The sequence below is a fragment of the Camelus bactrianus genome, chromosome 4 (genome assembly GCF_048773025.1).
Source record: "Camelus bactrianus isolate YW-2024 breed Bactrian camel chromosome 4, ASM4877302v1, whole genome shotgun sequence".
Classification (NCBI taxonomy): Eukaryota; Metazoa; Chordata; class Mammalia; order Artiodactyla; family Camelidae; genus Camelus; species Camelus bactrianus.
The window spans coordinates 87,900,708-87,925,944 of NC_133542.1; the positions used below are offsets into that span (position 1 = coordinate 87,900,708).

A 25,237-nucleotide genomic window follows, 5' to 3' on the forward strand; every position below is an offset into this window, starting at 1 on the left:
ATTTCAGTAATTGATAAAAATGATACATGGCGTCTTGTTTACATTTTTATTAATAAACTTTACTTTTCAGAGTAATTTTAGGTTCACAGCAAAACTGAACAGAAAGTAGAGTTCCCATATGTCCGCTGTGGTGCACCAACCTCCACCGCTATCCACATCCCGCACTGGAGTGGGACGTGTTACAGCAGATGACCGTATACAAGCACATCATTATCACCCAGGGTCCATTGCTTACGTTAGGGTTCCTTTTTGGTGTGACACATTCTATAGGTTTGGACAAATGTATACAGAGTATTTTCACAGTTAACGGCATCTTGAAATCTCCACTAACAATTAGCACTGTTTATGAAGTGCTGCCATGTGTCATGCACTCTTCCAAGTACTTTTCATTTAATATTTCGTATCTGTAGGAGGGCGGGCATGAGAAGGAAAATGCCCTGTCCCAGATCACCCAGCTACTCAAAGATGAAGCCAGGTGACAGTACCTCACTACCAGTGCCTAATCCCAGTTTCTTCTGTGCACAGCGGGCCTTGAGGGAAAATATAACCATCCTCTTACTGCCAATTGCGATTGCATTTCAATAGCAGAAAGACAATTACTTAACGAATTTTGAACTGTCCAATCCTATAGGCTCTAGGAGATGAAGGATAAAATGGGCTTCCATAAAAGCTTCACACCGCGCATGGCCTTGCCCAACCCGGCCTCGCCCTACCCGGCCCCGCCCGGCGTCTAAAACTAAATTAAAAATTTAAAAACTTAACTGATTAGTTCTTTCCACATGGAAACACTGAGCAAGAATCCACCTCTCCAGCACCACTCCACAGAATCCCTCCTTTTTTCCCGTTACCTCTAGCACGTCTACGAGAAAAGCCGCCTATCCTGATGTTTTCATCGCATCTGCTACCCTGCTGCACTTCTGTCCCACCAGCATCTTACTCTTCCCCGGACCTTCCGTTTACCTGGCTTCCGGCCTATGCCCGGGTAAAGAGCGCCACACAGTTCCTGGGGCTCAGGAATATTTGCGGAATTAAAAGGCGGAAGTCCCTGAGCTGCCCAGTCATGTCTTACAGTAAAGTTGCGTTCCAAATTCAGCACCTAAAGCGAACATTGCGTTAGTACCATTCTTCAACATCCCAAGCAGCTTGGCAGAAGAGAGAAGGAGGAGGTTGTTTATCGAGAATCTGCGATAATTCTACACCCTTAAGAACTGCCTAGCTAAACCAAAAAAGAAAGACGGAAATATTTATATGTAGCTGTCCGGGCCTGAAAAATATTCTGCCCTTGAGAGCGCCTACTCCCGGGCCGGTGGATTCCTCTGCGTTCTTAAGCTGCAGCGCCGCACCTTGCCCAGGGAGCAGGTCACGGAACGACGCAACTCCAGGGTCCATAAGTCGGAGCTCACTCCGCGTGCCCCAGCTTGGCTCGCGACCACGCGCAGAGACCTTTGGCAGGCTGACGACCTTGCCCGCTACCCCTGCGCCCCGCGTCACGTGACCACGGCCGAGGCGCCACGCCCCGCCCTCCACCCGTCACTCACGCTGCCCGCCCAATAGCGGCGGCGGGGGCGGGCCCGCGCAGGGCGGAGCCTGGGACTCCGTGCGCCGGAGCTTGTGGCGTCAATGCGCCCGCCGTGTCCATGGAGAGAGGTTGAGGTGGCCGAGCTCCGGTCCGAGCCACCAGGACACCGGGACGGCGAGGATGTCGGCTTCGTTAGTCCGGGCCACTGTCCGAGCTGTGAGCAAGAGGAAGCTACAGCCCACCCGGGCCGCTCTCACCCTGGTGAGTGGCTGGGGCGCGCGGCCAGGCTCTTGACATTGGTTCACCTCCGCCCCCGTGAGGGGGGGGGCACAGTGGCGTGGCGCGGCACGGCCAGGCGGTGAGGCCCGAGACCGGCTCCACAGACGCCGCATCGTTCCCCCCGCCCCACCCCACCGCCAACTCGCCCCTGCTGAGGAGATAAACAAGCGCGGGCGGGGCTGCCCCACAGGACCCGGGCGCCCGGGAACTACGTTTCCCGGCAGGCCGCGCGCCCCGTGTGCGGGGGAAGAGGACGGGTGCGTGCGGGCCCCCGGCGTCCGCGGCGGCGTTCCCGGAGTCTGGGACCGCGGAGGGTCTTGTCGCGGCATCAGTGCTTGGGGTCGCGGGTTGTTTAGAGGTTGGTGTTCCAGTTACTGGGGGTAGCTGCCCTGAGGCGCTCGGGGAGAGCGAGCCTCGCGGAAGGGCCACAGTGTGAGTGCGGGAGCCGCGGCAGAGACAACAAAGCCTTCCCCCTTGCTGAGATCAAGGCTGCGGTGCACAAAGGGTGGCTTCCTGGTGTCTGGGGTGGTAGAGGCTTTTTGAAACGCACTCTGTGCCTCCAGCAGTCCTAGGCCGTGGTCGGCTCTTACAAAGGACAAAGAAGGATAAATTTCCACCCTGAGTGAGTTTACAGTTTTCTGGGTGAAAGGTCAAACACACTCAAAGGGCACCAGAGTACATGCTGCAGTTACTTTCAGAATTTACTGCGCGAGTTGGATCCCCAGCGTACTGTGCAGGTTTTTAAGCTGAGAGGAAATTCTCACAAAATTAACCTTTTTGAAGCATTCGATTCAGTACCATTCAGTACGTTCACAGTATGTGCAACCATCACTTCTGTCTAGTTCCAAAACATTTCGCTCCCCTCAAAAAAAAAAAAAACCCTCGTCTCCATTAAGCAGTCCTATTTACAGTTTTGAAAGATTAACTTAATAGGAATGCTTATGATCAGTTCAGTATTCTTCACACACACACACACACACCCCACTCTTGGTTAAGGAAGAGCTTTTGTGCGAGCACGCAGTTCCTAGAGACTGGTGAAATACGCGAAATTGAACCATGGATTCCATTCAATCTAATGCCATAGCCAGAAAATTAAATGTGGCCAATGAGAAGGTTGAGATCAGGCGGGAGGATTTATTTTTTATAATGGGTCACTGTTTTAGGTCCATAAGGAGGTTAACCTGTTTATATATGATACTGCATTCTCTATTTCTTTTATCTATACCATCAACCCTGTTTTCATGCCTGAAAGATAAACCATCAAATCTTAGAATTCTCCAAGGCCTTGAAATCATAAGAACTACAGAGCACTACTCATACTTTATGTCTCCTTTCAATCGCAGTAAAAATTACTCAGAAATCAAAAGAATTCTACCCCTGGTAATTGTAGAGCCAGGAAGAGTCAGAGTATGGAGACACTTTTTTTCCCTTTTCTTTAGCCACCAATTAGCATGTTTCCTGTTTCTTAAACATTTCTGAGTCATACCTTTTTCTCTCCATTCCTGCTCAAATCAGCAGACATTTAAGACTTACTATGTTTCAGAACAAGAAGTAAATGAGTTTATTTCCCAATTTCTGGGAACACAGTCATGGGCCAGGCTTTTGCCACCTCAAAAAATTACTATGAATAATAACCCAGCCCACATTCCCAGACTTGGGCTCTCAATCCACACTTGCTCCTTTATGCTTCGTTGCATGTTATACAGCTCACTAGGCCGGTTCTGCTGCCAGCACTGCTTCATCATATCGGTTCTCAGTTCACAGGGGCTCTGTGAACATCTGTTCTGATTAACATGCAGGTGTCCATTATCCTACCTAATAAATTGTCTAGCTGACTTGAGGAGTCCCTTCCCCTGTGAGCTTAGAAGCTGATGCCAAAGAAAAAGCACATCCGTGTTGCTTTCCACCAACGGTCTGTGGTAGCAGGCTTGCGGTCAGTTTAATCCTGGCATGTGTTCCTTAGTTTTAACACACTGGAATGTGTATATTGCTGTTCGTGCTTAGTTTTCAAGTGTTTCTGCAAATATTTAACCCCACCATGTTCATTTAAGTGCAAAAGCAGTGAAGTCATCAAGGGGCTAATGAGTGAAGACAGATGCAAGCAAATGAGACTAGAGATATTTCAATAAAACAGGTAAGAAGAGATAAATATTACCTAGATATATAAATTTTGATACCAGGAATTTGACATGTTGGAATATTTGAGAAGTGCCTTACCCCTGCAGTCTAGCAGAGGTCAGTGAGAGGCAAGGAAAAGGAAATGATGAAATAAAAGCATGATTCCATGTTGTCGGCCCGACATTATTTGCAGTAACTGATCTTAGTCCAGGAGAGGATTGGTGGTTTGCTGGAGAGAAGGACTTAGACCAGTCACAGGCGCTTTTATGTAACCAGAGCTGGGCCCCTGATAGAATGCTCTAAGACTTCAACCCACCACGTCCGAGTGAGTAGCCTTGGACACCTGCAGAGAACATCCAAGGGGGATGGCATCCTCCCTTCTCCTTCTCTGCAGACTCAGGAGTTGACAAATGAAATTGAACATGTCAGAGCCAGAGTAAGACATGACTGAAGAACTGAAACCTTGAACACCACGCTTCTGACAAGGTCTTTATTTCCATCGTCATACGAATCAGAATCATTGCAGCCCTAACTGAGGTTTAGGGGTGAAGCCTTTTTGCCTGAAGCTCAACCAAAGCTGTGAGAGATTGATGGTACCCAGCCAGCATCATCTTGATGCACAGGAGAGAAATTAGTTCGTAATGTGCAGTGGGTGCCTTAGGGCTTAACTTTCTAGCAACACCTGGTTGAGAAGGGCTGGGAAACAATATGATGTTGAACACATTGGGGCTCAAGGAGCTGTTCGTTCACTGAAGGACTAGCACTGGAAGTCCTCTGGAACAAAGACCAAGCTTTAAGATTTGTTTATGGAGGCAGTTGAAGGGGCATTACCCAGGAAACGATTGGCAGTATCCTCAGTGCCTAACAATAAGAGGTTGGTTTAGTAAATTAGAGTAAGTCCTGGTAGTGAGATATTTAATGGTTGTAAACAATGATTTTTTTTTAAAAGGTTTGAGAGTCATAACTCTTCATTCTTTGACTTACTAGCTCTGTACGAATTTAATATTTAGTATTTAACACCTAAATCATAGAATTGTAAGAATAAAAGGGTGATACATAAAAACCATTAAGCACCTAGAAGGTGCTCGATAAATAGTAAGTATATGTATGTTACTATGTATCAAATGAGAAGCATGTTAAACTTTTAAAATGTAAACTACAGAATTGTGTATATACTGTGATGACATGCACGTGCACGCACACACACACACAGAGAGACGAGAAACAGCACCATGATGCTGGCCTTAGCTGTTAAGAGAATTAAGTAAACAGTGTATACTGTGATTTGATCATTGGCTGCTCTTTATCTACCATCTTTTAAACTTAAAATGCCAGATTTATAATGAAATTAAAATGGGTTGTAGTTGTTGGCGTATGTTTAGTATACAGAATCATGGAGTTAACTTTGGGTTTTAATCTTGTTTCCTTAAATAGCAAAAAATGAAAATTGCCTGGGAATGACTTAAGGAAATACAGTATTGAGGATGAAAAGCCTCTGCTACAAGAAATAGAAACCCTATGATGTTGAATAAAGTAAAAGGATGTTACTTTGAAGTAGTTAAAAAATGCCTTCATCTACAGTGCCTTTTCTCATAATTTCAACAACAAAACATACTAAAAATCTTTTTTTAAGGCCAGAATGTCTCCCTCAGAGATAACTCTTTCACTTGAAAGAATGTCTTGTTCTGTGATATGCATATGAGAGAGTAAAAACCATCACTATATTTCACTGAGTTTTAAGACTCTCTTAAATTTTAATTCACTGGCCAAATCTCAAGTGAATTAGACTCATTAATGATGCATAAACTTCTTGGACAGGTGTGGGTTTCTTCATTGTTTGGGGAGTACATTGAAATGACTGCCAGGCTTGCTACATGCTGTCTGTTGAGTTTTTATGCTGTATCCCAGAATGATTTTACTTAAGTGCAGAGTTGCCAGAAAATGCAAATAGACTTAGAGGAAGGTAGGATCCTCAGCTTCTGCCTGGCACTGAGATACAGAAAGTCCTTGTTATAGCTAGAATCTTTTTTTTTTAAGTCCTGCATATTCCCTGTTTAGTCGTTCTGACCTGTTCTGAAAATCAAATCTATCGCTTAGAAAATTCTAAAAACCATATCTTTCCCCTTAAACGAGTACTTGGCAGAGTTATCCATCATAGGTTTTTGCCTGACACTGGAAAATTAAGACACATTTTGGGTCCTATAATGACAGTTCCCAGACACACAGGTTGCTTTTCCCTCAAGGCCTTTTCCGTGTGAGATGTGAACGTCAACCACTTAGTGATAAGTGGACCACTGTCCGTGAATTGCTGTCACTTACTGTTCATGTGTTTTCTACTGAGTTGAGAAAAGAAGACAATAAATTATTTTGTAAAACCAAATTCAGTAGTTTAGGCAGCCACTTGGAGATAGAAACACGGGGGTCTGGTTGACAGCGTAGTGCCTGCACCCTGAGCACTTTGTTTAGGTCATGCGAGGGCGCACCTCCGACCCAATCTCCTGCAGTAAACCAAGGCTCCGTGTCCAGTTGGATTTCCAACAGATATTTTCCCATGGCTGTGCCTTTTTTTTTTTTTTAACTTCCTGAAATCTTTGCCCCAGTTGACAGTAGTTAGATTAATTTCTTCAGTACTCACGTGGGAAACATGACCATGAAAATTAGGAAAGCTAATTTTTACTGGCAGTCATTTAGAAGGATAAATGCACACTTTAAAAATTATTTTTCATTAATATTTCTGTAACTATTTGAGGTTGACGTGCTATGATTTAAAAAAAAAAAAAGCCACAATTCCCTTCAGCACTTCCTCCTCCCTCCCGCTGCATACTGTTCCCTGTCATTGGCCACATGGTAGCTGTTCTGATGGAACCATGGGAAAAGGCCTTTGTAGACCATCCACCGCTAGTGTTTTACTTAACTTTTTTTCCCCAGTGACATCGTAAGAAATACATATGTACACACACCATAAATTAATAACTGAAGTCAAAATTCCACTAAATGTTTAATTTTATCAAGTGCAATGCATTGTTTTATCTTCTGTTTTGTTTTAAAAAAAAATGCTAGTCTCAACCTTCTGAATTGGTTTCATGACCTTTCTGAATTGGGACCAGACTGCTTTAGCATCCTTATCTGACCAAGTCCCCACCAGGCAGGGCAGAAGAGCATACTTGGACCATCCATCCGGTCTGCTCCCTCAGCACAGGCTTGAGTTCTGGCTACAATTACTGCCTAGTCATGGATCATAATGCCCACTGTTTGAGATTTCACAAACCCGGAAAATGCCAGCACAGCATTGCCAGCTAGAGGAGCTAATAAAACAAAAAGTAGGAAGGATATGATCTCTTTGTGATGATACGCTCACCCTTGTAATAGTAGCTGGCTCACATTGAGCTCTTTGTTTCTGACACGGTTCTAAATGTTCTTCATGAATTCGTTTATTTAATCTTCACAAGTATCGTGAGTAAGAGGGACTGTTATCCCTGTTTAAGCCAAGTAACAGGCTAGGACACAGCTAGAAAGTTGGCCAGGAATGCCCCGAGACAGGCTTTGCCCCCAGCAGCCTCCTCCTCAGGAAAGTGCGGTTGGTAATACTGATCTGTACCGTACACATGCAGTACAGTGCAAAGTTTTTCTTATTTTGAGGACAGCCGGACTCAGTTATACATCATTTCTCCTGAAAAACTCTCTTGTTTGTAGCTTAGTTCTGTTCATCTAGATTCTGAATTTGATTTAAAGCTGATTTAAGAATCTGTGAAGATAAACAAGTTTATACTGTACAGCACAGGAAACTACATTCAGTATCTTGTAGTAGCTCACGGTGGACAAGAATATGAAAACGAATATATGTATGTTCATGTTGACTGAAGCATTATGCTGTACACCAGAAATTGACACAGCATTGCAAAGTGACTAGACTTCAATACAAAAAAAAACAAGAATCTGTGAACATTTGGTGGGACTGGCGGGAGAGGCACACACTTTTTCCTCTAGGCATGCATTTTAATGGATTTGAATGATTTGGGTTGAGCAAAAAGAGCAGTAGAGGTAATAATTATGATCAACAGGCTTTGCCAGTATGGTACTTGATTCGTTTATTGACTGTCGATCCCCTTCTGTGTGAAGGGCATTACAGTAGGAACACAAAATAGATGCTGACCAGAAACATTACATCTGTGATGTAAGTGGATAGTACCATAGAGATTGCGACAAGGAGCTGACCTTGACTTGGGGTTGAGGGGGGCAGATGGCAGGATGAAAAGGATGTTGCTAGTAGATATTTTTTAAAATAAAGAGAATGCTTTTTATTGAGTCGAATTCATGTTTGTGTAAAAGTCCACAAGGAACCCTGGTAAGAGTGGAGCATAAATTCACATGAATTTGCTGAAGATAGACTTAGATAGTCTTAGAGACTAGGAAATACAAAGCTTTGAAGAATGTAGTTTGTAACTAAAAATTTAATAACATTTTCTTTTTTCAGACACCTTCAGCAGTAAACAAGATAAAACAACTTCTTAAAGATAAGCCTGAACACGTAAGTAAAACCAATCAGACAAAATATTTAGGGAAGAAAAAACAAAGTTGTGTTTTTGCAATGAATTTATGTTGTAATAAACAGTGTGTCTTTATTAATTCAGAGTTTTTATTTTAAAAGGAAAATCTGCTCATGATTTTTAAATGCAAATAATGCAACAGGGTATCACGAAAAGGAAGTCAGCCTCTCACCCCAGACTCTTCGTCTTTGTTCTCCCTCCCAAGAGGCAGCCTCTTCATGTCCTTCTAGGGGTCCTCTGTGGTTGATTTACCTACAGCAGGGATTCTCAGCCTCAGCACTGATGAGGTTTGGGGCTGTGAAAGTTCTTTGCTGAGAGTGGATGGCAGGACTTGGAGCAGCCCCTCTGGCCTCTCTCAGTGGCACAGCCCCCCACTCCTGGGTTGTGACAACTAAAAGCAGTTCCCTGGGGGAACCATTGGCCTAGACTACGCTTGTTGCATTTGCATGTCTCTCTCCTTGCTTAGGTGAGAGCACACCCTACGTGCTGTGGTTGCACTTTGCTTTGCCCCTAATAACATAGCTAAAGAGCTTTCTGTATCCTTACAGAAAGATCTTCATTCTTTGTCACGGCTGCATATACTAGTATATTCCATTGAGCAAGTTTAGGTAGCCAGTCCCTCATGTTGAAGGTCTTTTGGGTGGTTCTCGTTCAGTGCTGCCGCACGCATAGTTCAGCAAAGATTTAGTGTCTGTGGTGTGCCAGGCCCGTTGTTCCAGACCTGTAAGCATAGCTTAGAGCGTCTACGTAGCCTGTGTTCTAAGAATTGTTGTGTAAGGGTGTGGCCATCACCTTAATCTTAGTGCATCATTAATTGCCTAAGGAATATACTGTAAATGACTTCCAAGACTATTAATATTTAGTAACTAGTCTACAGAGTAGTCTCCAGGTTCTGTTGTATAACTTACAACAGTTCTAGCATCTTCCTCATGAGAATGATTAAATTTCAAGTATGTCAGTGTTCTGACTCAGTCTGGATAGACTAATGACTATAGATTGACCAGATGAAACAGTTTAGCTGTGTAGATTTGAGGGTGTTTGTTTATGTTGACATGAAAAGGGCTGAGGGACCACTTCGTCGGGTGTCATTTGTGACATAAGCAATCCCTTTTCCAAACTCCATGTACCCCAGAGCTGTATTCTCACATTTTTAAGTGTCTATATCCATCTCTGCTTGGACTTCCTGTTTGCTTGAGTCTTCTGTTTGCAAAGATAAATACTAAGTTAAACAAATACTTGTGTGCTCCAGAATGTCACCCAGGCAGTTTATTATTTACGATGCTGAAAATGTTAAATTCCCTCACACGTTCTCTAAGTTGTCCCTCTGAAGGTGAATAAAACCACAGTTTTATTCAGAAGAGAATGCTCTCTGAATGCTCCAGCTCATCAGAACCCTCAGACAGCTTAACATTATAACTCACACTCTTCACCAAGTGTCTTCCCACTTTATGATTGCTTTCCTGAAGCAAGCACACACTACTGCTTTTCAGAGAACCAGGATCTGGTTGGTGCAGTGATATTTGCTATGATAATACTGTGTATTTACTGAAAAAGTAGATAGAATCCAAGAAATTCAGTAGGCGTTGGTAGGAAATTACAGTATGGTAGACATCGGTATTTTAAAAGCGCTGCTGGTCACTTTTTAAACTTCTCACATCTGTGTTGACTACAGTCTTTTGCTTCCCGGTACTTGAGAATGTTTATCGAATCGAGGCTCCGTGCCATGCAGTGGCAGTGGCAGTGCCAGGTGCCGGCCTATGAACAGTGGTGAGCCTAACTGTAGGGAAACTCCCTGGGAGCATCTCACATGATGAGGTGGAGCAAAAACGTTTTTCCTTTTAAAAAAGAAAGGCGGTTAGCACAGGGAACTATATGGAGTTTATTGTAGTAACATATAATAGAAAAGAATCTGAAAAAATATATATGTATGTGTATGTATAACCCAATTGCTTTGCTGTTCACCTGAAACTAACATTGTAAATCAACTCCACTTCAATAAAAAATAAAAATTTTTTTTAAAATTAAATGTTATTAAAATGTTATTAAAAATGTTATTCTCAGCCTAAATGGCTAATAGTAAGGGTCAGGTAATAAATGTGCACTAGGTATAGTGCAATATTATGTAGGCATTACTTGCAAATGATGATTACAAAGGCTAATTACATGGGAAAATGATGTCTTAAGTGGAAAAAACAAAGCAGAAAACTTATTTCTGCTGTAATAAGTACTATGTTTAGATTGTATAGAAAAAACATACAAACTGGTTTTTTAGGGTAGGAGAGACTAATTTCGGGGGGGGGGGTTCCCCTCTGCATTGTTTTCTGTGTATATAATTGGTTTTTATTCTTTTTGGATCCCTGTTAGTGTTATAATGATGTTCTGATAGTTAAATTTTTTTAATTCTTGTTTCCCAGTCTGCTTATACTTCCTAAGGGGATGTTTTATAGCCATAAATCTACTATTTACCTTTTAGCTTTTGAAGAAGCGAATAATAACAGATGGCCAGGGCTTTTATTGATGTAATTGTTTGATGTGTACTACTTAAGAACTAAGTTTGTATGTCCCATGCCTTTTCAGGTAGGTGTGAAAGTTGGTGTCCGAACCAGGGGTTGTAATGGCCTTTCCTATACTCTAGAATATACGAAGACAAAAGGAGACTCTGATGAAGAAGTTGTTCAAGATGGTGAGTTTTAAACAGACTCTTCCTGGACGCTCTGTTTTACATAAAATATTTAGCCTTGTGCAGCATGGAGAGTAATGATGAGGATACAGTGGGGATGGTGCACGTGGTGCTCGCTGTGAGGGAGGCGTGGTTCCATTGACAGATTTACATCTATTAACTGATTTACACGCAGCAACCCAATGAGAATAGTACCAAGTTGTCCCCATTTTGCAGGTGAAGAAACTAAGGCACTGAGGGGTTAAATAGTTTGCCTAAGGTCACACAGCCAGCAAGTAGCCTAGTGAATATTTGAACCCAATTAAGTTCTCCAGAGGCTTTGCTCTTAGTAACTAAGAGTAGTGAATAAACTTGTTTATTTGTTTTGGTTATAAAAGGTGATCATTGTGTGCAGATAAGTCTTAAAATGATAAAACTTCAGAATGAACTAACCACTTTGGTGTGAAGCATCTGTGTCAAATAAGTAATGTCATCTCCTGCTTTTGAAGAGTCTGTATTTCTAATTTTTATTAAAAATTTCAGTGCTTTAATTATATTTTGCCACCTGCTCCCTGCCCCTACCCAATAATCTGATAAAACCTATTTAAAACAAAATAAACACTGCCACAACCTCGGGGGAGCCTCTGTATGCATGGGTCCTGCAGCGCTGGCTTTGTGTGTGCTATTAGCCAGCCTTCGTGGCTTTCTGGTTTGGGTTTATTTTGTTGCACTGAAGTTACTGACCAATAAAGACATTTGTTAATGTATTGTTTTTAAAATCAATGTATAAAAATATCTAAAACCTTAAATTGTTGAGCTTAAAGAAGAGGAGGTTTAATAAATATAGTTTATATTTAAGTAATGACTCAATTTCTTATGAGGAAGAAAGCTTTCTTAAACCAATTACATTTATGAAGATACCGACCTCTACCTGTATGTTAACAAGGGAGTTGGGTTACTACCAGTTTCCCAGCCCATAAGCAGAAAAACAGAACTACTTATACTGGCGTATGATTTAGCCCGGTTAAACTAGCCGACTGTATCATCGTCCTTTGTGTTTCTCTAGGCTTGACAGCGTGTTGTGTGGACAGATGTCATTTCAGGATTTTCATTAATTTTGTTGACTCAATCTTTACAAAACTCTCACCGAGAATATACATTTTCTTCATGTCACAAATAGGAAAAATAGGTGAAGTATACAGAAAAGACAAATTCTAGTTTTATGTAGAATTGTCTTGGAATTTACTTGTGTTCAACAGTCTAGCCTATTATAATTGTTTTTGACATGGATTATTGTGTGGGAAAGGGAACAGACAGGAAACTGAGCGCTGCATCCTTTAAAGGAAACACTGAGACAGATTCAAAAGCTTCCTGTTCACCTTTTGTTAGTAGTGTGCTTTGACTCAGCAGGTTCCATAGGTTGGCAGGCTTTGTGTGACATGTGTTTTCTTCTCCCCAAGGAGTCAGAGTGTTCATCGAGAAGAAAGCACAGCTGACACTTTTAGGAACGGAAATGGACTATGTTGAAGACAAATTATCCAGTGAGTTTGTGTTCAATAACCCAAACATCAAAGGAACATGTGGCTGTGGAGAAAGCTTTAATATTTGACTCCTCAGGACTGTTTGGGCCATAGGCCCCAGGAGAGCCGTGGAACTCTAGGGCTTGTTGAAGAAATCATGTGACTGTCACATGCTTAAGGTTTGTAACGTGTGGCTGTCTTAAGAGAAAAATAAAGTGATGCATTTTGAAAATGGAGCCAGTGTGTTAGATTCCAGAAGAATTGATATTTGTGTTCTTTTTAGGGGACAGAAAATGAGAAGCCATGCCTCTCTTTGCATCATTTTTCTGCTCTGTAAAGAAAAAAATGTTCCACTTTGCGATTAATTCTCTTGCATCCTTTCTGTTAGAACCAGTTTCATGAAAGTTGCCTTCCTGGGAGGACTTCGAGAAGCGTGTTCTTAACAGGTGTGCATTGGTAGGTCTGTTGAAGAGCTTGAATGTACCTCTCCTAACAAGATTGATGGCATTTAAGATTCAGAGGCAGGGAGTCTTTACTGCTGTTGTGGTGGTGCATTGCTTTTCTGGTACAGCGTTTCTACATTTTTATCCAAAATTTCACTGTCACGTGCCTCGTTTGCTTACCCTGTAGCATCCCCAGTCATTAAAGTATTGGAGAAAGATTTCCTGGAACTGTAGTGCAGAATAGTTCTGAGTGATGGGATCAAAAGGTAAGAAGTACTTCACCCACCTGTTTTTAAATCTATGTCTTTTGGTACCCCAGGTGTCTGCTCAGAGTTGGGATCTCAAACTGACTTAGATCCTTTTAGTAAGAAGGTCTCTTAAAAGCCCACCCCCTCAGTTACGTACCAGGGGAAGCAAAACCCCAGGGAAGCTGAAGGGCTTTTGTCCCCCTCACACTGCAGGCTCCGGCTAGTAGGGGCAGAGCCAGGACCACCCACAGCTGCCCCTCTTGTAGGTGACACACCAGCTCTGTGCTCTGAGGCGGTCGGTGTAGGTAAATGGGTGATCTGGCTTCTTTATCTAGTCAACATTTTGATAAGATTGCTTTGTCATTTGGAGACCATATTTAGTTTTATTTTCAGTGAGAAAAATCTTATGTTAAAACCCATTTATGCAGATTGCCATCTTGTTTCACCAGGACCATGGAACAGTGGTTTGTACTAGCAGGGAAGACAACATTGTAGCAACCCAGAATTTCAGCACGTACTAGTCATTGTGAAGTGAGTGTGGGCATCTTTTCTTAGGATTCCCAATATGCATACGCTTTCTGGATCCAAAGTCCAGTTGCTATAATTTTTAAGCCTAGTGTTTTAACCTAACATTTTTATCACCAACTTTTCCTTAGCAGTGTTTCTTTTGTCATTTAGTTACTGATTTTCCTGGGTTTGACATGTTGAGTGTTCCATGAAATGACCTATGTTGTTTTGAAAGCCAATTCTTATGAATTGAAGTAGCTGAGTTCCTTCATGTTTGTCATATTTACTAAAGTACCTGGCACAAAATGCACCAAAACCTAGAGCAGTAGCTTTATGTAAGTGCTCATGAGTTTGTATTGTTAATTTAATTGTCAACCCACTTAAAATTTGTGCAATACTGTATATATGTAGAGATTGAGTTGCCAATAAAAAGAAAAATGTCTCTTTGTGATCATAAAATTGCCTTTTCTTTTAAGAGAGGATGGCTTGGGAATAGTAGCCATTATAGCTACTAACAAACAATCTCATATTTTTCTAACCAGTCTCCTTGCTGCTGAGAAATTTCCCCAACCGATTCTGTCACATCCAGTCTTTCAGTTGCTGGGTTCCCCATGCGGCCCATTGACAGAATCATTTCAGTTACTCTGGGCTCCAGAGTCCTCATCATTTCTTTTCTACTTCTGCCCTGTCTTTCTCCCTCCTTCACCATGAGGATCATCCATGCTCCTTCCTACAGCCTCCCACGCACATTTCTTCCTTCCTTTCTCGCATGTTGTTGTCCCCACCAGGAATGCTTTTTTCCAGCTCTGTCCTCAGAGCTTTATGTTTATCTCCTGCAGAAAGGTTCTTAATAGTTGCCTTCAGACACATTTGTGAGCACCTGCTCTCCGCCATCCCTGAGGCTTCGCAGGTAACCAGAGACAGCCTCTGATCTCAAAGATCTTAAGAGCTGATACATGAAACAGACACCCATGAAAAGAATAGAGTAAGTGTTGCTAATAACATTTATCCCATGCTTGCTACATGCCAGGAACTGTTCTGATTAACCTCATCTTCACAGCAACCCAGTGAAGTAGGTCTGATTATTTTCTGTCTCGTAGATGACAAGCTGAAGAGTGGCGTGGATAAAATAGGGGACCTAAGGCAGCGTGGTCCGTGGTCAAGCCAGGATGACGACCGGGGCCACCTGGCTCCAGCCCCGTGCACCTCGCCCTTAGGCCGCACTGCGTGTCATGTTAAGAACCAAGACCAGGGGTGCACTTCTAAAAAGGTATCTTAGAGGTTATGACCCATGAACTGAGTCTTAAAAGACGTAGATTTAGGGAAGAGAACTGCAGACGTGCTGGGAGCCCAGCACTCAGGAGACTGAGACACAGGAGGGGCAGGAGACGGCTGGGAGGCAGGGCAGGCCTGGGACGGGGGCTTTCTCTGGGTTCTGTAGGTGTTGGGAGCCTCTGAAGGTTCTCACAAGGGGCGGGTCATCAAAGCAACTGCATTTAAAAGTGTCACCCTGGCTGCCCGGGGAGCGTGAGAGGCTGAATGAGGAGGTTGGACAGGAGGAAGTTCCTGCAAAACCCCAAATAGGACCTGTGGGAGGGACAGGTGTGAGGAAGGCTTAGATGAAATCAGTGGGACTCCGTTAACACCCCAGCCTCACCAGGACCGTTATTTTATGGCTCCTGGCTAATCCCACTAGCAGCGCTTGGACTGGTGTTTGGGTTTTGGTTTGATTCCTGCTTAATACTGAGGTTCTTGAAGACAGGAACACTGTCATTTTCTTTGATACTCATTTAATACCAAGGCACGTGGTAATTATTTTTGCCAAGACGACTCTCCTACAGCCATAGCATGTTTTGTCTGCGCTGCATCGTATCCATCGAAGCTCTGCTCCAAACCCTGGGCATCCTGTGAGGTCACTCCATGGTGCCCCTGTGGGGCTTGCAGGCCATCACCTGCTGTCAAGGGAGCGTCACGCAGAGGCAGAGCTGATGGCTGATCGCAGTTAGACCACCTTTGCAAGCCCACTCTACTCTTCATAGCAACATGCTGATTGGGTGGCTCGGCCACTGTGGCTCAAATACCCCTTGAAGAATTTCGGGAGATGAGGGGGTGGGGGGCCGCTGTGCTGCACAGCTACAGAGCGTCTCTCTGCCCTCTGTCTCTGGACCCACAACAACGTTTTTTTTCTCAAAGAAAAAAGGGTGGAATGGGGTTGAAGAAATTCCTACAAGATCAGATGTCCCTTGGATTCCAGTACTTCCTAGGTTTCATTATGTAGGAAATACCTTTAAAAAGAAAAAGAAAACAGCCTTTCTTGTCTCGTTTTGATGGCTGAGAGATCAGGAAATGCAAAAGCCTGTGATGTTAAGTTTCCTGGTGATTCCCATGCCACCCAGCAGCTGTAAGGACCCTCGCAGCCTGCAAAGGTTTCTAGCCATCAGGGTCCCATTTGTGTCTCAGAGCAGACAGGCCCCAGGCCAGAGAGACAGCTTCAGTGTGGAGTGAACACAGATGCGATGCTGACGTTCAGTTAGTTCGTGGGAGGCTGGTGAGCAGGGGAGGTATAGGCTGAGGGTGAGATACACCTGGATTGATCACGGGCTCTGTCATCTTGTGGCCTTGTGACCTGGCACAGGCTATGTGACTTCTCTGGGCCAGTTTCCCCCTTCTCTAGAACTGTCTCAGAACTGGGGAAAGTCAGGGAGCTACCTGCACGTAAACAGCATCCAGCCGAGAGTAGGCGCTCAGCGCACTGTGGTTCTGTGACCTGTGGATTATCAGTCAGAGCAACAGTTTGTGGAAGTGAGAGCTTCCACCCAGTTAGGCAAAATCCCATACTAAAATCTGGGAGAAATCTGTATTTCCTTCAAATGACCACAGCAGCTTGTCTGTAAAGAACTAAAAATACAACTAAACAGAGAAAATTGTATCCTGTTAAGGGAATTCCTGTGTAGAGAGCAATCTGCCTTACGCAAGCTGAACCCCCTGGGCCCGGGTGTGCCACACCAGACTTCAGAGGGAGAGCGGGGCTGGAGGTCCACCCTACCCTCAACCTCTTTTGAGATGCAGAGCCGTACTGGGGTTAAGTCACCGTGGGATGTGTGATGTCAGCTTCCTCTCTCCCTCCCACAAAATCTTTGGTAAAGATTATGATTCTCGTCAGTGGCGTGGAGTTCAGTCTTCTCCAAGGCAAGGGCTCTGTCCAGCAATAGTCCCCCAACTTAAAACCGTTTTTTTTTTTTTTGGTAGCTTACTGGGTTGCTTCATGATTCTACTTCCATGAACAAGTGATTCCCAGACTGTTCACTATAAAGTACCTTTTTTTCCCCTTGGAATCTGTGTCTTGAAGCAGTTCTTCTCAGGCTTTAGCGTATAAATAAGTCACGTGGGGATCTTGTTAAAATGCAGACCTGATTCCAAGGGTCTCGGGTTCTGCACATCCAGCCAAAACCCAAGTAAAACCCATACTTTGGCTCTGCTGACCACCTTTGAGTGGCAAGTTCTTCATCTCTGGAGGAATTTGGTAGGAGTAGTAATTTTCACTGGACACCCACATGGTGCTCAGGATTTCTGATCAGCATGAGGCACCCACGTTCCCACCCTGAGTGGACAGAATTTAAAGGCCAAGACTGTTTACCTGGCAGCTTTGACTCCAAGTGCTGACTGTGATTTCCCTAAGGTATTGTTCTAAAATACTAAAAGGATCTTGGGGACCCCAGGCCCATTTTTCTTAGTAGCTTTTTGGTAGCTGGGATCCCCAGCTCGGCCACCACTGCCTAACCAGCAGAACAAGGAGACCCACAGGGTCCACTAGTTTTTGTCCTAATACACTTGACCCAGAGCTTTCTTAAATAGAAAGACCAGGTATGACATCTCAGGAAGGCTAAAGAAGGGAAAAGTCTTCTGTGGCCCTTCTTAGAATGACCACATAAGGTGGCATGGGACCTTGCCTTTCTCAAGAGATGTTTTGTGGTAAAACGTGCATAGCATAAAATTGACCATTTTAACCATTTTTAAGTGTAAAATGCAGTGACATTAAGTACATTCACATTGTTGTGCAGCTACCACAACTGTCCATCGCTGAAGCTTTGTCGTTAACCCCAGCTAGAACTGTGCACCCATGAAACAGTAGCTTCTCATCCTTCCTCTCCATAGACTTGGCTACTCTTGATACCTCATATAAGTGGAACCAGTTTGTCCCTCTGGTGGTATTTTTTAATCTTGTCAGCATTAGACGTGGCCTCAATATACTGACCAGTTATTAGTGTTGCTTTTTAAGCCACACTGATAAAAAGTCTTAATTATTCAGCTGTGAAATTGCCCTTTGATGGTGCGTCCTATTGATGGTTATTTGTGAACAGTTAGGGGCATTTGAAGAAAAGCATCAAAGGACTATACAATCCACTGACCTAGTTGAAATTCTCCATGAGGACTCTGGGGCAGAAACCTTATCAAGTACAAGGAAGTAAGTTAAAGATAAACATGTAGGACTTCCCTCACTCCTGTGAGGAAGTTAAGTCAAGTAGACTGACTTCGTGCTGCAGCAGATCATTTCTTGTTCCTTATTTTCCAGTATTCAGTCCATTTATTCGTTCATTCTATCAGTTGACAGAAACTTACTCTGTGCCTGCACTGTGCTAGGACTTTTTGAGGCCCTGGGAGTTAACAGGATTGACAAAATGTATATGGCCCTGCATCTTACACATACCATTTATTCAAAGTAAGTAAAATGTGTTGTGAGTAAAGTGAGTCAAAATGAGTAAAACCTGGTGTTTGTCCTCTAGAAAACAGACAGAGAAGGCTGTAACAGCCGTGGGGGCCGCCAGGGACTCACGTGGGGCTGGGTGGGCTGCTCCAGGATTCAGAAGAGGTTTATGCATGATGCGAGAAGCCTGGGATGAGATAGAGCCCTCCCTGCCTGCCAGCTTGAGAGTCTGTAAGTCTTTGAAATGTCAAGTTCAAAGATTAGCTTTTCAGAATAGAGAAAGATAGCATTTACTTAAAGCAACTTAACGTGAAGCCAATTTACAGAGGAGAAAACCCAGATTGTTTTATGTTGTACTCAACATAGCCAACTTCTCTGTATCTTAAACTCAGAAATACTGCAGAAATTCAGATATTTTTCCTCTTCTTAGAGGAAGACAGCAAACATTATCAAGTCTGTATTGTAGAAGAATCAACAAACAAGCGTGTAAGGTCCACCTGAGTAGAGACCACGCCTGTCTCCCTGCACCCCGTCTGCCGTCATTCAGTTGTTACTAACACCACCAAAACACTGCCCCTGCACCCCTGTTACCCGAAAAGTGGGCTTGCCTCTTGGTACCTGTCAGGTCAAAGACACAACCAAGCCATGGATGGGGAGAAGGAAGGATTTATTATTACTTGCAGCAAGTAAAGAGAACACGGGGGGTCTTTTCCAAAGCAGTGTCTCCCTGAATAGCGCAATTGGGGAAGTTTTAAGCTAAGGGTACCTGCATATTCATGAAGGGGCTTGAGCAGAGGAGAATTCAGCATAGAACTGGGACAAAGATTGACAGAGTCCAGGTTTAGTTGATTGAAGTCGGAAGGGTCAACACAACCATTCCTTCCTCCACCTGGCTCCGGCAGAACTCAAAGGTGTATTATGTACATCCCTTGAGGAGGGACCAGCACTCTGCTTTCTCACTGCACTGCTGTTTGACTGCCTTTTCTTTGTTCGTGAATTCCTTTGTTCTTTTGGGATCATTAGTTACTGAAACTTGTTCAAGGGCAAGCATTGTAGCCAGGCTTAGATCACAAAATGGCTTCTCTTATGTCAAGAAAGCCATTCCTGGCTCTCTTTCTCCAGGGCCCCCCTAACCTCTTTGCTTATATCTGCACGGATGAAGGTGAGCCCGTAGCCTCGTTTGCCCTGACAGTCCCAGTATATGCCTCATATCCCAGCACGGTTGTTAACAGTGGCCCCGCTCACTCTCAGAAATGCCCACGTTCGGCTGATAAATTATAAGGCCACCCCAAGATTATGCCAGTATCAAAATATGTCTAAGGTTTGCTGTATTTATTCTTGTTTAAAATTATTAACTTTCTTGTATACCCATATTCTTAGTGAAACTGAGTTCCCCTAGAACTGAGTTCTTCTGCCGAGTTTATGATTAACCTCTCTGTCCAAAACCTTATTTCCTTCTTTTTGTCCAACACCTGTTTCCTTCAAGATTGAGGAGGCTCAAAGAAAAGGGGGAATTTAAACCAAGCAGGACCCTGTGGGGGCCCTCCTAGGTATAAAAGCCTTTCCGTATCCCTCATTTCTTGTTTGTAGGAAAAAGGCTTCAGCCTCCTAGACCTTCCCTGAGTTCCGAAGGGCAGATTTAGAACAGTTACTAATCAGAGAAGGGAGGGAATGCAGGAAAAAAAAGGGAGGAACAGTCAAGAAGCAATAGTGCGGCAATAAGTTAGTTCACTCCTTGAGGAGTGTCCATAACAATATCGTTGAGTTCTTCTGCAGGAACTGAGGTGCCCACCCAGGTGAGGGATGGCAACACCAGGCTGAGCACAGGATTTCTGGGACACCGCCCTGTCACCTCCCCATCAACCAATCAGAAGAAAGTCACACACCCTGCAGCCCTCACCCCAAACTTTGCCTGTAAAGACTTATCCCCGAAAACCATCAGGGATCCGGGGTTTTGAGCACAAGCCACCTGTTCTCCCTGCTTGGCCCTGCAGTAAACCTCTCTCTGCTGCAGACTCCAGCATTTCGGTTTGTTTGGCCTTACTGTGCATTGGGCACATGAACTTGTGTGTTCAACAGCATTAGGAGCATTATTCACAATGGCCAAGAGATGGAGGAAACCTAGAGTATACAGTGATGGATCAATGGATAAACAAAATGCAGCTTTCATATCCATGTTGTATCCATACAATGGAATATTATTATTCAGCCTTCAAAAGGAAGGAAATTCTGACTCATGCTGCAGCATGGATGAACCTTGAAGACATCGTGCCAAGTGACATACACCATCACAACCCAAGGACAAATACTGTGTGATTCACTAATACGAGGTACAAAAAGGAGCCAGACTCATTGGGGCAGAGGGTAGAATGGTGTTGCCAGGGGCTGGGGGAGGGAAGAATGGGGAGCTATTATTTAATGGGAACAGTTTCGGTTTGGGAAGATGGAAAATTTTCTGGAGACGGATAGTCACAATGGTTGCTGCCCTTTGGAACTCAGGGAAGGTCAAGGAGGCTGAATGAAGTGACTTCCCTACAAACAAGAAATGGTGGGGCATGGAAATCACTGGTACCAGGAAGAGCCGCACAGGGTCCTGCTCTGTTTCACCGTCTGCTCCTCTAGCTCTCAGGCCTTTGGACTCAGACTGAATCACAGGAGCTGCCTCACATGAGGACCTGCAAAGACACCGTGACTCCCCTCCACCCACCCGCATTGCATGGACCCAGGGTGCCAACGCTCATGATCACAGTGAGCCCTCCACAAGGACGCTGGAATTTCCCAGAGGTCCATGGACTCTCGTAGTTAAGTACTCCACCTGGTTCTGTTGGTCCTGTGCTGGTGAGGCGGCATCCAGATGACCTTCAGTTTGTCGTACAGGATCAGCACGAAGGCGCTGCCCTTGCCACAGAGGACATTGGACCAGATGCCCTTGAAGAAGGCTTTGCCCCCTTCGTTTCTGAAGATCTTCCACCAGCAGCCCAGCGTGCCCCTGTACATGATGTCAGCTCCTTCGTGCCCCGACTGCATCACCATCGGCCACCCCACAGTGTTGAACGGATAGAAGACCACGCCGGCCACGGCTGTCACAACCTGGGCAATCACCCAGCTCACCACGATGTGGGTGTTCTTGGGGTTGGGGAGCACACCTTTGGCGGTGTCCTACACGCCGAAGTAGGCGGCCAGCTAGATGACGATGCCCTGCACAGAGACACCAAAAGTCTTGGTACAGGCCTCAGATGCCGTCAGACATCAAGTCTGACGTCAGACATCAAGACATCTCAAGTCTCCCAGGCCTTTGAAACCCTGCTCCATGCTGGATTTCCCTATATTGGCTACTAGGTGGATTCTGGCAAAATCCAGCGGGTAGACGAAGCAGAGGGAGGAGGCTCTCCCTCCTTCAACCACCGAAGGCCAGGTTGCACATGAAATACATCCAGAGCTGCGTGTGTTTGTCCACGCCCCACAGGAAGGTCTTGAAGGCGAAATTGAGGGCTTGCATAGGGAAGTGGTGGATGACTGTGGCCAGGCTGCGCACCCAGAAGGACAGCACACCCTGCTCCTTGGGGATGTGCACAGTGCAGTCCACGATTCCCTTGTCCTGCCTGTCGGCCGTCATCTGCTTGCTGGCGGGCTACACCTGCAGCAGCAGCTTGACCTGCTCGATCAGGGCCAAGGCCGTCTTGGAGATGGCAGGGGTGCTCCCTCTGGCCAGGAAGTCTTTGGCAAAGGAGGTGGCCTTGTACGTCATGGTGGCAAGCCACCAGGACCGAAAGGCCAGGGCGGCCAGTACGCAGCCGCCAAGGTACCAACCCTCCCATATACTTTACAACACCCCTGGATAGTCGTAAATACAATGTAAGTGCTATGTAAATAGTTGTTGGCACAAAGCAGACTTAAGTTTTACTTTTTTAAACTTTCTGCAATTTTTTCCCCAGTATTTTTGATTCCAGTATTTTTTATTATTGATTTTGGTTGAATCTGTGGATGATAGTCCAAGGATCCTGAGGGCTGACTCTGTGTGTGTGTGTCTCCTGCTGGTTCTGTGGCTCTGTAGGGCACTAAGTAGTACACCAATAGACTCCATCTGGGGAAGTGGTCGTTTGGCCAAGTTTTTAATGATTTCTGCAAGAGTCTTCAAGCAGGGAGTCATTTAAGGGTGGGGACGGAGTCCAAGGCACTGCTTCTTGGTTCACATAGAGAGTTAGCTTGACCAACTCAGTCTTTTTGGCAGAGGTAGGGAGCATGGGTCTGTCTCCTATCTACTTAACTGCCTCGATATCTCCTTTGCACTTTCCCACAAGAAGGAAAAAGTTGACTGATCAGAAATTATATTCACAATCAGCTATTTAATATTCACTTTTTTAAAAAGTGTCTTTCCACCCTCCATCCTCCACCCTCATGCAGGAGGATAATCGCCTGACCTTCCGTGTCGCACAGCTGTTTGTGTGACCTTGAGGATGTCCATATGTCACAATGGACAGTTGCTCATCTACTCAGCACTCCCCAGGCGCTGGCACGTGCCAGGTGCCGGGCTAGCCTTGGGACTGCAGGACGATGAGACCCTGGCCCTGCCCCCAGGCGCCCAAATTCACGAAAGACGGCCACGTAAAAGGATAATTGTAAAACAAGTGGTGAGTGCAGTACTGGATAAGCCCATGAGGCACAGAACACTGGGAATTAAGTCAGTCTGGGCTTCACAGGGAGGGTGGGGTGAAGTGGGAGGTGAGAGAGACGGGAAAGAGCAGGGCTGAGGGACAGATGGTGGCTGCGTCCACTTCTGTGAATCCTGCCGGGAGACTTTCACCTCCTTCCAGGAGGTCATGGGAAGCTGGCCTCCGAGGTCAGGACTCATCCTCCCCACCCCCTGGGGCCTCGCCCTCCATCTCTGCGCATCCTGCCTGCCCTGCCACGAGCCCACTGACTCCTGGCCCTGGCTTTGCTCTGCTCTCGCCACACCCCGCGTCCTTCCTCCTCCCTCTCCTGGCGTCCAGCCTTGAGAGTTAGCCTTAGTAGAGATGAGAATCTGAACGAGAAGATCAAAAAATGGTACACAGCTTCCTTTCCCCTCTTCCAGAACCAGCCCACGGGGACAAACTCAGTCTCTTGAGCCAAAACTGAATGGTGGAAATAAATGAACCAGTCACACTGGCTTCCACTGAAAGCCACCAGGTATTACCTCCCTCCCCTGTCCCAGCAGGCCTGTCAGCCCTCAAGGCCACCATCCATCAACCAGTGAAGGTCCTGAGCAGGTCCAGTTCCCTGGGGACTGTCTGCAGTGCTCAGAACAGCAAGCACAGGCAGTTCTCCCTGGTAGTTCCCTTGGATGGACTTTACTGCTTCTGATCCACCCCACCCTCTCCTTCCACTGCTGCTCCCCACCTAGCACCTATTCTTCCTTCTTTCCTTCCTATGCGCTGCCTTACATTTCAGGAGCCAGAGCGCCCACAGGTACACAGGCTGAGGCTGGTGACCCCTGAACGGGCCTTCCAGACTGACCTAGAATCCCGTTCAGTACATTTGCCAGTTCCTTGGAGAAGAGGTGGGAAATAAGCCCCACTACAGCTGCATGGCTTTTCTTTGGTATCACAGGATGTAGAGCAGAAGCTGTTGTAGGTACAGAGATGAGGGCACGGTTGGACTTACTTACGTGAAGCAGCAAGGAAATCTGTCCCCCTCCTTTCCAGCTTGGGGAGCCTGGCTCCTTCCTTTTAGGGTTCCAGCCTATCAGCCAAGGGCTGCTGCCTCCACCAAAGGGACCAGAAGCTAGCAGAGATCTCCCCCGGAGCCTCCGCCAGGTACTGATTCTTCCCCATCTCTGAAAATACTGGCACCCTCCATTCCCTTTCCTGCAGCACGCACACTGCCCCACTGCCCCTTTCCCGACCTTGTGACACCGCAGACTGAACTGTCAGCATCACAAGATGCTCATCACCGTGGTCTTCCTAATGGCCTCGGGGACGACGGGGATCGTTCATTTGGAGATTGCTCTAAGAATCGCCGCTGTTGCCACGCAGAGATCTTTCCTGTTGATTTGCTCCAGGCTCGCTTTTCGTGTATACCCAATACCGAGGTCAGAGGCCAGCAGGCAAGGCCTCCACTCCAGAGCGTCCTCTCTCATTCTCTGTGCTCAGCTGGGGAAGTAAGACAAGTACAACTAAACAAAGTGGAAAATAATAAGAGGCCGACCTCGATGTTGCGGGTTTGGTTCCAGACCACCACCACCAAGGCAAAGGTTGCAATAAAGCAAGTCACACAAACTTTTTAGTTTTCCAGGGCATATAAAATTTATGTTTATATTATCCTGTAGCCTATTAAGGGTGCAAAAACATTATGTCTTTTAAAAAAAAAAGTACATACCTCAATTTTAAAATGTTTTATTGCTAAAAAAATGCTAACCATCATCTGGTAACGCAAAGTTGCCCCAAACCTTCCATTTGTAAAAAAAAAAAAAAAAAAACACATTATCTATGAAATGCAATAAGGTGAGGCTTGCCTGTAAACACCATTGAAGAGACACAGGGACAGTGTCAAGGAGGTGCCAAGAAGCAGGAGATGACTCCCACGAGGGAACAGAATGTCAGAGGAACAGCTCCTGACATGGGCTTTGACAAGAGACTCCAACTGTGAGGAGAAGGCTGGGGGTCTCGTGTGGAGAGAACAGCGTAAACGTGTTACCAAACCAAACTTGGGTC

At 45.2% G+C, this 25,237-nt stretch overlaps 2 protein-coding genes and 1 pseudogene across 7 annotated transcripts in view; 2 read left to right on the forward strand and 1 right to left on the reverse strand.

The window, feature by feature from the left end:
* Positions 1-1,577: 1,577 nt before the first annotated feature.
* ISCA1 (iron-sulfur cluster assembly 1) lies at positions 1,578-12,878 on the forward strand. Of its 2 annotated transcripts, XM_074363091.1 has the most exons (5): positions 1,642-1,780; positions 3,850-3,932; positions 8,391-8,444; positions 11,041-11,146; positions 12,583-12,878. In XM_074363091.1, the coding sequence occupies exons 2-5, from the start codon at positions 3,894-3,896 to the stop codon at positions 12,729-12,731; spliced, it is 348 nt and encodes a 115-aa protein (XP_074219192.1). In that variant the 5' UTR covers positions 1,642-1,780; positions 3,850-3,893; the 3' UTR covers positions 12,732-12,878. The 2 variants fall into 2 exon arrangements, with proteins under 2 accessions (XP_074219193.1, XP_074219192.1); XM_074363092.1 differs by lacking the exon at positions 3,850-3,932 and having other exon boundaries at positions 1,578-1,780.
* Positions 12,879-14,438: 1,560 nt separating this feature from the next.
* The window catches only part of C4H9orf153 (chromosome 4 C9orf153 homolog), a 48,690-nt gene continuing 37,891 nt past the window's right edge, over positions 14,439-25,237 (forward strand). For 4 of the 5 annotated variants that reach the window (XM_074363087.1, XM_074363089.1, XM_045504647.2 and 1 more), the window contains exon 1: positions 14,439-15,110. The gene's annotated coding sequence lies outside the window, so the exon portion shown is untranslated. Of the gene's footprint in view, positions 15,111-22,397; positions 24,341-25,237 lie in introns of those variants that run through there. The other variant, XM_074363086.1, reaches the window with a different exon arrangement.
* Positions 21,348-22,161, reverse strand: LOC105078860 (ADP/ATP translocase 3-like; annotated as a pseudogene).

Coding starts and splice junctions, on each gene's coding strand:
- ISCA1 (XM_074363092.1), top strand. CDS start 1,700: ATGTCGGCTTCGTTAGTCCGGGCCACTGTCCGAGCTGTGAGCAAGAGG. Junction 1,781..8,390: donor CCCGGGCCGCTCTCACCCTG/GTGAGTGGCTGG, acceptor TTCTTTTTTCAG/ACACCTTCAGCAGTAAACAA. Junction 8,445..11,040: donor TTAAAGATAAGCCTGAACAC/GTAAGTAAAACC, acceptor ATGCCTTTTCAG/GTAGGTGTGAAAGTTGGTGT.